General features: G+C 46.3%; 1 protein-coding gene across 1 annotated transcript; it reads left to right on the top strand.

Annotated features, from left to right (window-relative positions):
- Window positions 1-5,619: 5,619 nt before the first annotated feature.
- LOC133425433 (uncharacterized) lies at window positions 5,620-16,429 on the top strand. The gene is made up of 3 exons (XM_061716288.1): window positions 5,620-5,629; window positions 6,800-7,743; window positions 15,559-16,429. Exons 1-3 carry the CDS (start codon window positions 5,620-5,622, stop codon window positions 15,592-15,594), a joined length of 990 nt encoding a protein of 329 aa, XP_061572272.1. The 3' UTR covers window positions 15,595-16,429.
- Window positions 16,430-17,730: the final 1,301 nt, after the last annotated feature.

The following is a 17,730-nucleotide window of genomic DNA, read 5'->3' as shown; positions in this document are numbered from 1 at the left end:
GACCGTTCGGCGCCTCAGAAGGGGGAAGCAGTACTCTGACGGCACCGTTTATGGTGCGGGTGGGGGGGAAGCAGTACTCTGCCGGCACCGTTTATGGTGCGGGTGGGGAGCTGTTTACCTCGACTGGGGACATCGTCGGACGGTGGAAGGAATACTTCGAGGATCTCCTCAACCCGACTGACATGCCTTCCACTGAGGAAGCAGAGAGTGTGGACTCTGGGGCGTGCTCATCCATCACCCAAGCCGAGGTCACTGAGGTGGTTCATAAGCTCCTCAGTGGCACCGGGGGTGGATGATATTCGCCCTGAGTACCTCAAGTCTCTGGATGTCGTAGGGCTGTCGTGGTTGACACGCCTCTGCGACATTGCATGGAGGAAGGGGACAGTACCGCTGGAGTGGCAAACCGGGGTGGTGGTCCCTCTGTTTAAAAAGGGGGACCGGAGAGTGTGTTCCAACTACAGGGGGATATCACTTCTGAGCCTCCCCGGGAAAGTCTACTCCAAGGTACTGGAGAGGAGATTACGGCCGATAGTTGAACCTCGGATTCAGGAGGAACAATGCGGTTTTCGTCCCGGTCGCGGAACACTGGACCAGCTCTATACCCTCCGCAGGGTGCTCGAGGGTTCATGGGAATTTGCCCAACCAGTCTACATGTGTTTTGTGGATCTGGAGAAGGCATTTGACCGTGTCCCTCGTGCCATTCTGTGGGGGGTGCTCGGTGAGTATGGAGTCCGGGACCCTCTATTAAGGGCTGTCCGGTCTCTGTATGATCGGAGCAGGAGTCTGGTTCGCATTGCCGGCAGTAAGTCAGACTTGTTCCCGGTGCATGTTGGACTCCGGCACGGCTGCCCTTTGTCACCGGTCCTGTTCATAATTTTTATGGACAAGATTTCTAGGTGCAGCCAGGGGCCGGAGGGGATCTGGTTTGGGAACCTCAGGATTTCATCTCTGCTTTTTGCGGATGACATTGTCCTGTTGGCTTCATCAGACCGGGACCTTCAGCATGCGCTGGGGCGGTTTGCGGCCAAGTGCGACGCGGCAGGGATGAGAATCAGCACCTCCAAGACCGAGGCCATGGTTGTCCACCGGGAAGGGGTGGCGTGCCTTCTCCGGGTGGGTGGAGAAGTCCTGCCTCAGGTGGAGGAGTTTAAGTATCTCGGGATCTTATTCACGAGTGAGGGAACGATGGAGCGTGAGATTGACAGACAGATCGGTGCAGCGTCCGCAGTTATGCGGTCGATGTACCGGACCGTCGTGGTGAAGAGGGAGCTGAGTCGAAAGGCGAAGCTCTCGATTTACCGGTCGATCTACGCACCTACCCTCACCTATGGTCATGAACTTTGGGTAGTGACCGAAAGGACAAGATCGCGGATACAAGTGGCCGAGATGAGTTTCCTCCGCAGGGTGGCTGGACGCTGCTCCTTCACATTGAGAGGAGTCAGCTGAGGTGGCTTGGGCATCTGTACCGGATGCCTCCTGGACGCCTCCCTAGGGAGGTGTTCCAGGCATGTCCCTCCTCCCTAGGGAGGTGTTCCAGGCATGTCCCTCCTCCCTAGGGAGGTGTTCCAGGCATGTCCCACCGGGAGGAGACCCCGGGGCAGACCCAGGACACGCTGGAGAGACTATGTCTCTCGGCTGGCCTGGGAACGCCTCGGACTCCCCCCGGAGGAGCTGGAGGAAGAGCTGGAGGAAGTGTCTGGGGTGAGGGAAGTCTGGGCATCTCTGCTGAGGCTGCTGCCCCCGCGACCCGGGAACGGATAAAGCGGCGGACGATGGATGGATGGATGGACAATAGCGCCTTCGCACCATCAGTGCTCGGGCCCTAACTAGAAAAATAAACATTGCTAATATAACATTTGAATTTCTTCCTTTAAGAACTCACAAACTGAAGAGAAAACTGACTTAAACACAGAGTTCACTGAAGATGCTGTAGTGACAAGTGGGGATGGACCAGAGCACTTTGTCCCACTAGAGGTGATAGAAGTCCTCATGGCTCTCAGTGATGTGGAAGCAACATGACATTATCTCTGTTATTTTAAAGATAATAATACGGTGCCCTACTCGGCGACCCAAGCAACCACGAGTCCCAGCAGAGCTCTGCGAGGCCTTGTCTCAGCTCTGGCTGCTCCTGCATCGGAGTAACGTTCAATACAGTTCAATACAGTTCAACACAGTTGTCCGGTTACTCCGCCCATTTTTCAATTAACCAGGTTTAGACTGAGTCTGTCCTTGAGACTAATAAAAGGTTTCAAAAGCACTCTTCAGATCTGACGTCCAGTAATTGTGACTTTATAAATTCATGTAGAGGTGCCAAATGGCACCTTATAACAACTATGGGGCCAACGGTGTTAACCAAAGTCAAATTCCCTGTTTGATATGTTCAAACGTTGTCATTAAAGCTGATTCTGATTCATACATTTGCTTAAAAGTATAGTCAGTAATGTTGGAGAGCTAGCAAGATTTGAAAGTGGCACCTCCTCTAAGTCCCACCCCCTCCTCCCCCTCCCCTCAGCGCTCCGTCCAAAGCCACGCCCCTACAAACTTTGGGGAACGCGCATTTGCAGGAGTCGAGTTTTCCAGGACATTTTGGACAGCACATTTTCAACAAAACTACCCCATGTCTCATTCACCTGTAAGCGAGGCCGGTTTTAGGGGGGGGCTGTGCCCACCCAAACGTGCGTCCTGCCCACCCAATCAAAGTTATGGGGATCCTTTATTTTTTTATAAATATAAAAAAATATAACAGAATATCTGTACCGTTTCTGATTGGGTGGGCACTGCGCATCATTTTTAGACACCAATGAACGCATACCACAAAAGTTGTGTCTCGGCGGAGGAACCCGATGTCCCAGCAAAATGAGAACAAGAGAGAAGTTCAGAACAGACACAGAGCACACACTGAAGGCCAGAGGTGGCAAATCCGGCTTCAGAAAGTAAAAGTCCTACCATGTATTTGTTCTGTCCATTCACTCAACCAGCTGATTCTAATCAGCACAGCTCTTCAGCCAGGTAGATGAGCTAATTAGTGAACTCACCTGGTTTTAGTGAATGGACAGAACAAATATATGGCAGGACTTTTACTTTCTGAAGCCGGATTTGCCACCTCTGCTGAAGGCTGATTTATGGTTCCGCGTTACACCAACGCAGAATGGTGCGCGTCGCCACGTACCCTACGGCGTAGGCTACGGCGTACTCTACGGCTACGGCGTACCCTACGGCGTAGCCGTGGCAACAGAGCCTGCAGGGCACTGCAGCGCACCGCCAGCCGCACGGGCGCTCTGCGCCCTCGCCGAGATGGAGACGCCTCCATCCCCATGGACCCCCATACTGGGGAGGGGGATTTTTGGCTGCGTTTTCTCGTTTTCTGCGCCATTCTTCAGCAAACGTGACTCAAGTGTGTGAAGTTTTCCGGCAAGATTTTCGACGTGAAGAGTGTGCGCATGAGACAGAGGGGGGCGTGGGCGAGACTTAAAATGAAGGCATCTGATTGGTTCTTTCCCCCCTGCCAAGCCTCTGGTCCTCTGACCAATCCATGCCACTCGGAGCGCAAAAAACAGATTGGTCAGAGTTTTTACAGGATTAAAGCTGTCAGAGAGGTTGGATGTTTTTCTTTCCTTTTTCTGAACACATTATTCACTGGCTACTCTCAGGATGGAAGGACCATTTCACCCAGTATTACAATAAATGTTTTTGAATACGATCACAGACTATACCTTTAACTGTGAGAAAACTGATTGGATCGCAACGGTTCGGACAGACGGTGAACATCCCAGTGAAGCACTTAAATGTGATTTAAAATTAAATTAAAGGTCAATTTATTTCTCCCTGAACTAATAAAGTGCATTGGGGTTGTTTCTTGGGGGTCCTCTAGTGGCTGCAGACTATCCTGGTGTTTGTTTGCAGACTCCGCTGGAGTCCCACAAGCAGGTGATTAATGAGAAGTTACCGCCCTCTAGTGGCAGTGCGCTAAATAACGTCAAACATTTCAATGATTTGAAGAAAAACACACAACGATGATGTTTTGGCTTCATGGACATAAAATCTCATTCATTTGAAGCAGTGAGTTTAAAGAAACTCGGACAATTCATTGTGTCCGAACCTGAATGAAAACTGTCAGACTGACATTGACTGTGAGCTCCAACGGCAGCTCCAGCCATCATCCCTTCAGATATTTATATCCATCCCCAAAGATGGAGGGAGAGGGTGGCACTGACGGGTCGGCCGGTACACCTGCACTGTTCAGTCAGTCAGTCAGTCAGTCCACACACACACACACACACACACACACACACACACACACACACACACACACACACACACACACACACACACACACACACACACACACACACACACACACACACACACACACACACACACACACACACACACACACACACACACACACACACACACACACAAGCCATGAAATAGCCTTAAAATAAAAAAATAAAAATAAAATAAAAAGCCTTAAAATAATAAAAAGCTTGCAATATTTCAGTTGATTTGTAATGAATCCAGGATGTATGACATTTTTGTTTTTTGTAATTGCATTACAGAAAATCACAGTATTCTAATTTTCTGAGACAGTCCTGTACATGTTTTCACGTGTGATGGTTCACCCCAGACGCCTCCGAGCCCAAAGACATCAGATTCAGTACGGACAACATTCCAGCTCCCGGGATGAGGTCAACAAGGAAGTTGGGAAGGCTGCAGTTCCTCTACTGAACCAGTAGGAGCTGGATCCAGCAGTCACTGCAGTTTTGGGCAGATTTGTTTCAGAACAACGAGAAAAAGGGTTGAAAAGCAGCCGTCAGACACCCATGGATGACATCACGGAGGACTTTGAGGCTGATGCTTCCCTTTAAAGAAGCATCAGCCATTGAGCCGGTCTTTGTACGTCTTGACCGTATAGAAACGTAATTCTCGTCAGTTGTGTGAAATAAGACCTGGAAATAGGCATTGTGGCATAGAATTGTCAAATTGGTTTAATTCACCGTACGAATTGTTAGATTACTTTTGTAATACTGTATTTCACCCGGTCCTTGCACGTTTTGACCGCATAGAAACGTAATTCTTGCCATTTTAATAATGGGATGTACCTGCCGGATCTACTGCCCTTACTTTTTAACAACTTGTGCTTTTTATAATTTAACTCTTTTCTTATCATTAGTGCCACGGGGCATCTATTGTTATCCTGCGTGTTTATTATTATTCATTTTCCGGACAGATTTTGGTTCGCTACTACTCCTACAGATTTCGTAGGACGTAGGCGCATCATATATCAAAACGTGCGGCTCGATCGGGAATAGTGTGCTATGACTTTTGGTGTTGAAATTCCCATTTTTCGCAAAGTTATTCCCAAAAAAAACGTCCAAAAAACCCCATTCAAAGCGGATGGGAGGACGTAAAAAAAACCCTGGAAAATTCACCTTTTTTCCGAGTCACCTAACTTTCTCATACCTGCACGTAGAAATGTCATTCAAACTTCAAAACGGAGGAAAACTTCTATTCTCTCCAAAACACAGAACTGTTTTTTTCCTAAGATGTACACTTTTCAAGATATGAGCACACAAACGAGGACTGGAAATCACTTTTTCGTCAAACCTAGAGTGCGGAATGTCAGTTGGTAGAGTGCGAGAAACAGTAAAAAAATAACCCAAATTTTTATTTGTAACTCGAGCTCACGGCCAAACCGTAAAAAGGAGACAAATAATTTTTGGTCAGAATGTAGACATAGGTGTTGGGATTCATAAAATGTGACTTTGACAGGCGGGGTATGCACAAAATTTAAACAGATGGGGGGGGGGGGGGGGGGGGGGGGGGAGGGGGGAGGTAGAGCAGCGCCAATACCTGTCTCAGTCCCCATTGACTGTAATGTAATCGAACGTTTTCTTCAAAAGAATCTCACTCTGTCTTCGCACTGAGCTTGCTTACTCACTCATTTTAAGGAATACCTGAATAAAATTCAGATTGTCAGAATCTGCTCGCTTCTGTGTCTCTCACAATGTTTTCGTTTTTCTGCTACGAGCTACGGTTTGATCACAAATCGGAGTTATTTGAGACCTTGTCAGAAGCCAAAATCTGGGTTTTTCTCACAGCCAAACCGGAAGGTTCTGAAGTGGAGGTTCTTGTTGCCGTGGTAACCAGAGCACAGCTGCTGACTCATTGCCTCAGCCAGAACTGGTCACATGACTCGGTCACTAAAGACTTCATATACTTTAACCTGAAAAATGGAGACGCCTCAAAGAATTCTGGGATATCTGACCCCTGACCTTTGACCTTAGCCTTCATTGGTGCAAATTAGCCCCGCCCCTTATTCTGATTGGTCGATATGTATGTGATAGTCCGATAACTTTTGAACGGTTTGACATAGAGAGTCGTCTGTGGTGTCATCGGACTTAGTTTTGAGTCTTTCACCTTTATTGCTGAAAAATAGAGCAATGTACACAAATGGGCAGCAGCCCCCCGTGGCACTCTCGAAATTTCTGCGAGGAAATTTTCTAGTTTTATTTGTTATTTACTGTTTAATTGTGTCATTACGCTTTTAATATTCATGTAAAGTACTTTGAATTACCTTGTGTTGAATTGTGCTATAAAAATAAACTTGCCTTGCCTTAAACAATAAAGCTGTGATTAGTCTCCCCAATAATCCCATCCGTGTTTACATCAGCTGTTGATAAGTGAAGTGATTGTTGTTTTTTACACACTGCTTCAACTTTTTCTGATAAATTCGTAAACAGATGAACCAATAAAAGCTGGATATTTCCAAATGTGATTTCTCTCCTTATTTCCTCAGGGTTCTGGAGGTTTCTGAGCTGGTCATGTGTTGGTGGAGCCGAATTTAACCTGCATCCTCCTCCCAGCACAACAGGTGTCCCCCTCCCGGGCCCCCTCCCCTCCCACCGGGCTCCCACCGGCCCCCGGGCCCCTTCCCCTCCCACCGGGCCCCCTCCCCTCCCACCGGGCCCCCTCCCCTCCCACCGGGCCCCGGGTCCCCTCCCCTCCCATCGGCCCCCGGGCCCCCTCCCCTCCCAGCGGCCCCACCTGTCCCCTCCTAGCGGCGGGCTGGCCGTGACCCAGCAGCAGCCGTCATTCATTAGCTATGGTATGCTGGTGGGCCGGGGGGCCCGGCCGGTGCTCGCCCCCTTCGGTCACCGGATCGGCGGCAGCTGCTCGGCCCCCGGAGCTATTTTCTCCCTGGTGATCGGGTGCAGCGCTCAGAGCAGCATGAAGTCCCCCAGCAGCGAGCGCAGCGGCGCCAGCGGCGCCTCGGACCTGGACGAGCTGGACAGCGGCAGCTCCAGCGGCGGCTGCAGCCCCTGCAGGGACCCGGGCCCCCCGGCGGAGGGGCCCGGGGCCGGGGCCGAGCAGGGGAGCAGGAGGAGGAGGAGGAGGAGGCGGAGGAGCGGCGGGGGAGAGGAGCGTCTGCCCGGGGTGAGCCGGCAACGACAGGCCGCCAACGCGCGGGAGCGGGACCGGACGCACAGTGTGAACACAGCGTTCACGGCGCTGCGCACGCTCATCCCCACCGAGCCGGCCGACAGGAAGCTGTCCAAGATCGAGACGCTGCGGCTGGCGTCCAGCTACATCTCCCACCTGGCCAACGTGCTGCTGCTGGGCGAGGAGCGAGGGGACGAGCAGCCCTGCCTGCGCTACCAGGGCATTCTGCACGGACACGCGCTCAGCGCGCCCCCGCTCAGGCCCATCTGCACCTTCTGCCTCAGCAACCAGAGGAAGCAGGTGAGTGCTCACCTGCTTTGGTAAAAGTCTTTAAAAAGTTCAGTTTGGGGACTCAACTCCCAGTAACCGCACTGATGTAGGTGTGACGCACCTGCATCTTCATGTTAGATGAGAAGAGCTGATGGTGCAAACTCCCAGAACCTCCAGAACCTCCGCCTCTGTGAACTTAGTTTAAAGCAGAACAATATAAATTTTCCACCTTAATCTAATATTTCCAGAGTCATTGTGATGGTACATCAACTTCCAACAGGTTTAATGAACCTCTGTCATGGTCTGAGGGGTCTGTATCGCCTTCATTGGCACTATGTAACTTTGAGGAGCATGGTAGGAACCCTGCCACACTACTGGTAAAGCACTACCGCTTTAGTCCAAAGGAGCCGCCAAACTCAACAAAAGCTGAAAGTTACATTGTGCTGCTTTAAGCAGCACAATGTACAAACCCAATTCCAAAAAAGTTGGGACACTGTACAAATTGTGAATAAAAATAGAATGCAATTATGTGGAAGTTTCAAATTTCAATATTGTATTCAGAATACATCATAGATGACATGTCAAATGTTCAAACTGAGGAAATGTATAATTTTAAGGGAAAAATATGTTTTTCAATTTCATGGCATCAACACAAAAAGTTTGGACAGGTAGCAATAAGAGGCCGGGAAAGTTAAATGTACATATAGGGAACAGCTGGAGGACCAATTTGCAACTCATTAGGTCAATTGGCAACATGATTGGGTATAAAAAAAGCCTCTCAGAGTGGCAGTGTCTCTCAGAAGTCAAGATGGGCAGAAGATCACCAATTCCCCAAATGCTACGGCAAAAAATAGTGGAGCAATATCAGAAAGGAGTTTCTCAAAGAAAAATTGCAAAGAGTTTGAAGTTACCATCATCTACAGTGCATATTATCATCCAAAGATTCAGAGAATCTGGAACAATCTCTGTGCGTAAGGGTCAAGGCCGCAAAACAATATTGGATGCCCGTGATCTTCGGGCCCTTAGACGGCACTGCATCACATACAGGTATGCTAGTAGCTACTGTAGTGGAAATCACTAAATGGGCGCAGGAATACTTCCAGAAAGCATTGTCGGTGAACACAATCCACCGTGCCATTCGCCGTTGCCGACTAAAGCTCTATGGGTCAAAAAAGACCATTTCTAAACAAGATCCAGAAGTGCAGGTGTTTCCTCTGGGCCAAGGCTAATTTAAAATGGACTGTGGCAAAGTGGAAAACTGTTCTGTGGACAGACGAATCAAGATTTGAAGTTCTTTTTGGAAAACTGGGACGCCATGTCATCCGGACTAAAGAGGACAAGAACAACCCAAGTTGTTTTCAGCGCTCAGTTCAGAAGCATCTCTGATGGTATGGGGTTGCATGAGTGCGTGTGGCATGGGCAGCTTACACATCTGGAAAGACCATCAATGCTGAAAGGTATATCCAAGTTCTAGAACAACATATGCTCCATCCAAACGTCGTCTCTTTAAGGGAAGACCTTGCATTTTCCAACAGGACAATGCCAGACCCCATACTGCATCAATTACAACATCATGGCTGCGTAGAAGAAGGATCCGGTACTGAAATGGCCAGCCTGCAGTCCAGATCTTTCACCCATAGAAAACATTTGGCGCATCATAAAGAGGAAGATGCAACAAAGGTGACGTAAGACAGTTGAGCAACTAGAAGCCTGTATTAGACAAGAATGGGATAACATTCCTGTTTCTAAACTTGAGCAACTTGTCTCCTCAGTCCCCAGGCGTTTGCAGACTGTTATAAAAAGAAGAGAGGATGCCACACAGTGGTAAACATGGGCTTGTCCCAACTTTTTCGAGATGTGTTGATGCCATGAAATTGAAAAACAACATTTTTCCCTTAAAATTATACATTTCCTCAGTTTGAACATTTGATATGTCATCTATGTTGTATTCTGAATAAAATATTGAAATTTGAAACTTCCACATAATTGCATTCTATTTTTATTCACAATTTGTACAGTGTCCCAACTTTTTTGGAATTGGGTTTGTAAGCTCCGACGAGGAGCTCCACTCTTAAGTAAGGATTTACTGCCGCAGTTCTGCACAACCCACGTCTTACTACCTTGTTTAGGAGTGTTTGGCAGCTGCTTTGGTAAATGTTTGACTCGCCATGTGTTTCAATAAATTTATATAATAGTACAACATACAGTACATGCTTTGTATCACTCTTACTTCTTTTTTTCTGACTGCTATATTATGCGGAAGAGGCTCCGAGGCGTGAGCAATATTTTTGTTTTCCTCGTGAGATTATTTTTTTCCTCTGTAGCTACAAATAGAGTTAATATTTTTTCCTCAACAAACTAGTTTTATCTGAAGATTGGGGTTAATCGCACCGCAAAGCGCTGGCCAGCAACAGCGTTTAGCTGGCGAAGTGGGGAATAAAACCCGTGTGAATGATCCGTGTGAGTGACTCTTTCACTCTTTTACTCTGTTATATCAGATACTTGGTCTCCGTGGTTCTGCCTCCGAGCAGGAAAGTGGTGAAAAGTTAAACCATTGCGACCTTTTCCCCACGTCTGTTATGTGGAGCTGCGGCAGCTATAACACAGCAACGGGTTAACAGCTTCTGCGGAGCTGCGCTCCACGCCCCGCCCATTTTGGTCTGGACTACGAATCGGGAAGGAGGGGGAAGTGACGTATGCCGTAAAGCAGTCAAAGCCGTAAAAATGTGTAGTTTTTTAGTGTGGCAGGGGTCCTACCATGCACCTCAAAGTTACATAGTGCCAGTGAAGGCAATACAGACCCCTCAGAACATGACAGAGGTTCATTAAACCTGTTGGAAGTTGATGTACCATCACAATGATGATGATTAGATTAAGCTGGAAAAGTTAAATAGTGCTGCTTTAAGCAAAGATAACGTCTCTGGTTTAAGCTCTGTTTGAAATTCAGTCGCCTTCAAACGCTGAGCATAAAAGAGCCTCATTTCAGATATTCTAACCCGGGACAGTGATTAACATTACTTACCAGGACTAGTAGAACTGAAACCAGGACTAGTAGAAACCAGGACTAGTAGAACTGAAACCAGGACTAGTAGATCTGAAACCAGGACTAGTAGATCTGAAACCGGGACTAGTAGAACTGAAACCAGGACTAGTAAAGCTGAAAACAGGACTAGTAAAGCTGAAACCAGGACTAGTAGAACTGAAACCAGGACTAGTAGAGCTGAAACCAGGACTAGTAGAACTGAAACCAGGACTAGTAGAACTGAAACCAGGACTAGTAACTGGAACCAGGACTAGTAAACCTGAAACCAGGACTAGTAAAGCTGAAACCAGGACTAGTAGAACTGAAACCAGGACTAGTAGAACTGAAACCGGGACTAGTAGACCTGACACCGGGACTAGTAGAACTGAAACCGGGACTAATAGAACTGAAACCAGGACTAGACCTGAAACCAGGACTAGTAGAACTGAAACCAGGACTAGTAGAACTGAAACCAGGACTAGTAGAACTGAAACCAGGACTAGTAACTGAAGCCAGGACTAGTAGAACTGAAACCAGGACTAGTAACTGAAACCAGGACTAGTAGAACTGAAACCAGGACTAGACCTGAAACCAGGACTAGTAGAGCTGAAACCAGGACTAGTAGAACTGAAACCAGGACTAGTAGAACCGAAACCAGGACTAGTAGAACTGAAACCAGGACTAGAGCTGAAACCAGGACTAGTAAAGCTGAAACCAGGACTAGTAGAGCTGAAACCAGGACTAGTAAAGCTGAAACCAGGACTAGTAGAGCTGAAACCAGGACTAGTAAAGCTGAAACCAGGACTAGTAAAGCTGAAACCAGGACTAGACCTGAAACCAGGGCTAGTAGAACTGAAACCAGGACTAGTAAAGCTGAAACCAGGACTAGTAGAGCTGAAACCAGGACTAGTAGAACTGAAACCAGGATTAGAGCTGAAACCAGGACTAGTAGAACTGAAACCAGGACTAGTAACTGAAACCAGGACTAGTAGAACTGAAACCAGGACTAGACCTGAAACCAGGACTAGTAAAGCTGAAACCAGGACTAGTAGAACTGAAACCAGGACTAGTAGAACTGAAACCAGGACTAGAGCTGAAACCAGGACTAGTAGAACTGAAACCAGGACTAGTAAAGCTGAAACCAGGACTAGTAGAGCTGAAACCAGGACTATTAGAACTGAAACCAGGACTAGAGCTGAAACCAGGACTAGTAAAGCTGAAACCAGGACTAGTAGAACTGAAACCAGGACTAGTAGAACTGAAACCAGGACTAGAGCTGAAACCAGGACTAGTAGAACTGAAACCAGGACTAGTAAAGCTGAAACCAGGACTAGTAGAACTGAAACCAGGACTAGTAAAGCTGAAACCAGGACTAGTAGAGCTGAAACCAGGACTAGTAAAGCTGAAACCAGGACTAGTAGAGCTGAAACCAGGACTAGTAAAGCTGAAACCAGGACTAGTAAAGCTGAAACCAGGACTAGTAAAGCTGAAACCAGGACTAGTAGAACTGAAACCAGGACTAGTAGAACTGAAACCAGGACTAGTAAAGCTGAAACCAGGACTAGTAAAGCTGAAACCAGGGCTAGTAGAACTGAAACCAGGACTAGTAAAGCTGAAACCAGGACTAGTAGAACTGAAACCAGGACTAGTAGAACTGAAACCAGGACTAGTAGAACTGAAACCAGGACTAGTAGAACTGAAACCAGGACTAGTAAAATTGAAACCAGGGCTAGTAGAATTGAAACCAGGGCTAGTAGAACTGAAACCAGGACTAGTAGACCTGAAACCAGGACTAGTAGAACTGAAACCAGGACTAGTAAAGCTGAAACCAGGGCTAGTAGAACTGAAACCAGGACTAGTAAAGCTGAAACCAGGACTAGTAGAACTGAAACCAGGACTAGTAGAACTGAAACCAGGACTAGTAAAGCTGAAACCAGGACTAGTAGATCTGAAACCAGGAGTAGTAAACCTGAAACCAGGACTAGTAAAGCTGAAACCGGGACTAGTAGAACTGAAACCGGGACTAGTAAAGTTGAAACCAGGGCTAGTAGAACTGAAACCAGGACTAGACCTGAAACCAGGACTAGTAGACCTGAAACCAGGACTAGTAGAACTGAAACCAGGACTAGTAGAACTGAAACCAGGACTAGTAGAGCTGAAACCAGGACTAGTAGAACTGAAACCAGGACTAGAGCTGAAACCAGGACTAGTAGAACCGGAACCAGGACTAGTAGAACTGAAACCAGGACTAGAGCTGAAACCAGGACTAGTAAAGCTGAAACCAGGACTAGTAGAACTGAAACCAGGACTAGTAAAGCTGAAACCAGGACTAGTAGAATTGAAACCAGGGCTAGTAGAACTGAAACCAGGACTAGTAAAGCTGAAACCAGGACTAGTAGAACTGAAACCAGGACTAGTAGAACTGAAACCAGGACTAGTAGAACTGAAACCAGGACTAGTAAAGCTGAAACCAGGGCTAGTAGAACTGAAACCAGGACTAGTAAAGCTGAAACCAGGACTAGTAGAACTGAAACCAGGACTAGTAAAGCTGAAACCAGGACTAGTAAAGCTGAAACCAGGACTAGTAGAATTGAAACAAGGGCTAGTAGAACTGAAACCAGGACTAGTAAAGCTGAAACCAGGACTAGTAGAACTGAAACCAGGACTAGTAGAACTGAAACCAGGACTAGTAGAACTGAAACCAGGACTAGTAAAGCTGAAACCAGGGCTAGTAGAACTGAAACCAGGACTAGTTTAACTGAAACCAGGACTAGTAAAGCTGAAACCAGGACTAGTAAAGCTGAAACCAGGACTAGTAAAACTGAAACCAGGACTAGTGGAGCTGAAACCAGGACTAGTAAAGCTGAAACCAGGACTAGTAGAACTGAAACCAGGACTAGTAGAACTGAAACCAGGACTAGTAGAGCTGAAACCAGGACTACTGGACTCCGCTGGGACCCGCCGGGGCCTCATGCAGCAGGACTGCAGGTTGCACAGCAGACTTGTGCTGGAAGGGATCAGCTGCCCTTTGGAGCCCCTGGTGGTCAGTCAAGGAACTGCAGCTTTTATTACTTCTGCTTGGTTGCCAGAAAGGAACAGTGTGGACAGCAGATCGCATTGTTCTTGCCCTCCATGATCTGTCTGAGATAGTGACGGCGCTCCCAGTGGTCAAGACAGGGACTTGCATCCCGTGGTTTCTTAACCAGCAGCCTCCATCTGCCACCTTGACAGTGTCCCTCTACACCTGAGGCTGCATTAACCCGGGCAGACACTGTGCGATTATCGGCTCGTTTTGAGACGATTTTCCAGTCGTGCGACTATTTTTTGGATCGGGCCGGATTTCGATCCAATCGTTGGTCGTGCCTCGTGCAGTAAACGTGGGGTAACGACGAGAGATTAACACCTCACGACGAGAGATTAACACCTCACGACGAGAGATTAACACCTCACGACGAGCTCCCGATCACAAATCGTGTGCTCGCAAGAAAATCAAACGTGTTTGAAATCCTGGTCGTGCTACGACCCGATTGGCCTCATCCTTTCGCAGAGAGCATGCACTTGGACAAACTATTATTTGTAGTTTATAGTGTTGCAAATTCACATTACAAATCATGTTTTAATAGCAGAAAAAAAGGCCGCATTTCCCACGTCTGCCCAACCATACGGCGTAGGGCACGCGGGGACCCGCACCGTACAGGGCGTGACGCTGTGTACCCTACGCCGTAGGCTCTGCGTTGGTGTAACGCGGAACAATAAATCAGCCTTCAGTGTGTGCTGTTCTGAACTTCTGATTCTCATTTTGCTGGGACGTCGGGTTCCTCCGCTGAGACACAACTTTTGCGGTATGCGTTCATTGTTGTGTCTAAAAATGATGCGCAGTGCCCACCCAATCAGAAATGGTACAGATATTTTGGGATTTTTTTTTATATATATAAAATTATAAAAAAATAAAGGATCCCCATAACCTTTGATCCGGTGGGCAGGACGCACGTTTGGGTGGACACAGCCACCCCCTGCCCCAAAACCGGCCTCGAGTTCCAGTACGCAGAGCTCCGACGGGAGGATTATGATCGTATAGTGTGAGCAGACGTGAGGATTATGATCGTATAGTGAGAGCAGACGTGAGGATTATGATTGTATATTGTGAGCAGACGGGAGGATTATGAACGTATAGTGTGAGCAGACGGGAGGATTATGATCGTATAGTGTGAGCAGACGGGAGGATTATGAACGTATAGTGTGAGCAGACGGGAGGATTATGATCGTATAGTGTGAGCAGACGGGAGGATTATGAACGTATAGTGTGAGCAGACGGAGCATCAGAGCGTTGGGTCGTACAGTGTGAGACCATTAATCGTGGGCTGTGAACTTTGGCTGTGAACTTTCGAACTCAGTCGTGCAGTGTGAGATTGGGCTGAATCAAACTATTTAAAATATCGCACAGTGTCTGCCCAGCTTTAGGGACGCGTTCTCTCCAACAACCACAGCAACAGCTAACATCTTCAAAGTTCTCACGCCAAATAACTCCACAAACACTTGGAGGAGGAGCTCGTTTCAGCTCTGGAATAATCCTTTCAGGGGTCAGAAGCTGTAGCGCATCACCACATAAACCCTGCTGCCACTGGATCGGTACGTTCTGTACCGGTGGAAGTGAAGCAGGTATTGCTGGCCAAGGTCATAGAGAATACCGCTAACATCGTAAACATCCGCTCAATATCCCCTCGCTGACCCCGCTCTGGTAAAATGAGACACGACACCAGGTGAACGTTACGATGCCTTCACTGAACTCTTGGTAAAAACTGCACATTTCTTTGCTCCCACAGCTCAGAGACGGGGGGAAGCACTCGGCCGCCGTCTGAAACCAAGCGACTCCGGAGAGACGAGGAGTCCACCTCCAGGTTGTTCATATGTAGGACTTTGTAAATATATAAATATATTTATTTTTTGGATTACTTTTGAAAAACAAAAAGAACTGAAAAATTCAACACTGACGAGCACTTTCTGTTCAAGTTCATGTGTTTCTGGACCTCTGTGTTTTGGCTGAGTCGTAACCTGAGCTGATGTGTGAAGCTGCACCTGACGTGGGGCTATTTCGGTCCCCGCGATAGTACCAAGCGCCCCCGACCACAACTACCCACCCCCACGTCTGCTTCCTCAATAAAAAAAATCAAAACGCCCCGTCACGTCGGCCTCATGGAGGAAAACGAAGGGCAGCTTGTGCAGGACTGCTGTCGGTTTGATGTTACCTTCAAACGCTGTCAGGAACGACACTAGTCTCTATTCTTTCTCATGTTTTAATCAGAAATTGAACTGTTTTGGCCTCATTTCACCATGAGTTGCTCACACCTTCGGTGAGGAAATGTTTACTTTTGCATCGTTGCACAATAACTTTGAGGGTGGGACGGGGACGCGGCTCGAGCATCGAGCTGCCTTTTGCACTAATCTGGAGAATAAACTCACGTAATGATTTTAAAAGTTAGCTGGATGCCTGGACACTTACTGCCTGGCACTCAACTATCACTGGGACATGTTGCACACTACCTCAGAGCTGTGTTTAAATTAAAGGCCTACCTCTCAATCAGACGGGTGACATGACTGTATCGGAGTACTTGAATTCCTGACAACTGTGTCCTTTGCACAAACTGAGAAGCTGCTTGAAGAAAAGAAATGTATTTTTATACAATTAAAATAAAAACTGTCTGATATCAAATTGTCTGCTGTTTTAAATAAGTTGTGGTTAATAAGTCCTTAAAATACTTAACTGAATTTACTACATATACATAATCTAGGTTTAATTTCTTCCTGGATTTGTTCTCAGAAGCTACAAGTCGGCCTTTATTTCTAAAATTTAGGAAAAAATAAACGAACCTGAATATGAACATTTAAATTAAGACGTAGATATGCACTGTGAGTTTATTAGGGGAGAAATTTGTCAATTTAGCTTTCTTGCAAATATCTGAAATGTTTTCTCATGCAAGTTTAGAATTATAGAAACAGCTTTCAGAAGGTTCATTGTAGAAAAAAAAATCTAAAACCAGTTATTTTAAGCAACTTTTTGAGTTGGTTATCTGTGAATGTGGCAGGATTTCTTTTTTTTTTCATTTATTTATTTTTACAAATTTCTGCTTTTGAAAAGACACAATTTAAATTCGTATTTTTGTACAGTCTTTTCTTTTTCTTGCTAAGCTTCCTCTTGCAAGTTTTTACCAATTTCGTCATTCTTTGGAAAATCATTTTTTAGGAAGACAATCTGTTTTGTGCGACTTTAATCAGACGTTTGTTTCCAAGTTTGTAAAAGCAAGAATTTCATTTTTGCATTCAAAAATTTCGAATTTTTACAGTAAATAAAATAAATTCTCAGGAATGTTTTATGTTTGAGCTTCCTCGTGCAGACATGACATTTCTAATTTTCTCAAGTTTAAAGATGAAATTCTGCATTCATGCCTTTAAAAAAAAAAAAAAAAAAACTTTAGTCAGTTTCAAGTCAGAAGTTGAGAAACTTTGTTTTTTCTTCAACCACTATTAAACTTTTATTAATAGCTTCTTCAGACACTCAAAATATTTGTTAACCAATTCAGTCACATTGTGCAACTTCAATTTCAACTTTAGATCTGCAAATTCGGGTCGTCTTTTTCTTAAAATTGTTAATTCAAAAGCACTAAAATCATCTTAAATGAATTAATTCTGCCTTTGCACTGGTGTTTTCAGGATTCGAGGCCGAAGGTTTCACTGATCTGTGCTCTTCCATCCACAACTGCCGTCATGTGAATCCCACGACTAATAACTACTTTTAAAATTCACATACTTGTGAAAAACTTAGCAAAACTCCACACAAAGTTTGAGTCATGTACTACAGCAATCACATTTAAAAAAAAAAAAAAAAGGTATAAATGTGAGCAGATCAAGTTTTGATGACGTGGAAAGCACAAACAAAAGCCAGGCCGTCAGCACCGTGATAGGTTTCATGAGTCTTTACACCTTTGCGTCATTTAAGA

This window comes from Cololabis saira, chromosome 24 (assembly GCF_033807715.1).
Source record: "Cololabis saira isolate AMF1-May2022 chromosome 24, fColSai1.1, whole genome shotgun sequence".
Classification (NCBI taxonomy): domain Eukaryota; kingdom Metazoa; phylum Chordata; class Actinopteri; order Beloniformes; family Belonidae; genus Cololabis; species Cololabis saira.
The sequence above is the reverse complement of the archived record's forward strand: the minus strand, read 5'-3'. Positions and strand labels throughout refer to the sequence as shown.

What these genes read in the sequence shown, in the direction of transcription:
- LOC133425433 (XM_061716288.1), top strand. An exon ending in TCAGCAACCAGAGGAAGCAG is followed by an intron (nt 7,744 to 15,558) that starts GTGAGTGCTCAC and finishes TTGCTCCCACAG; the next exon opens with CTCAGAGACGGGGGGAAGCA.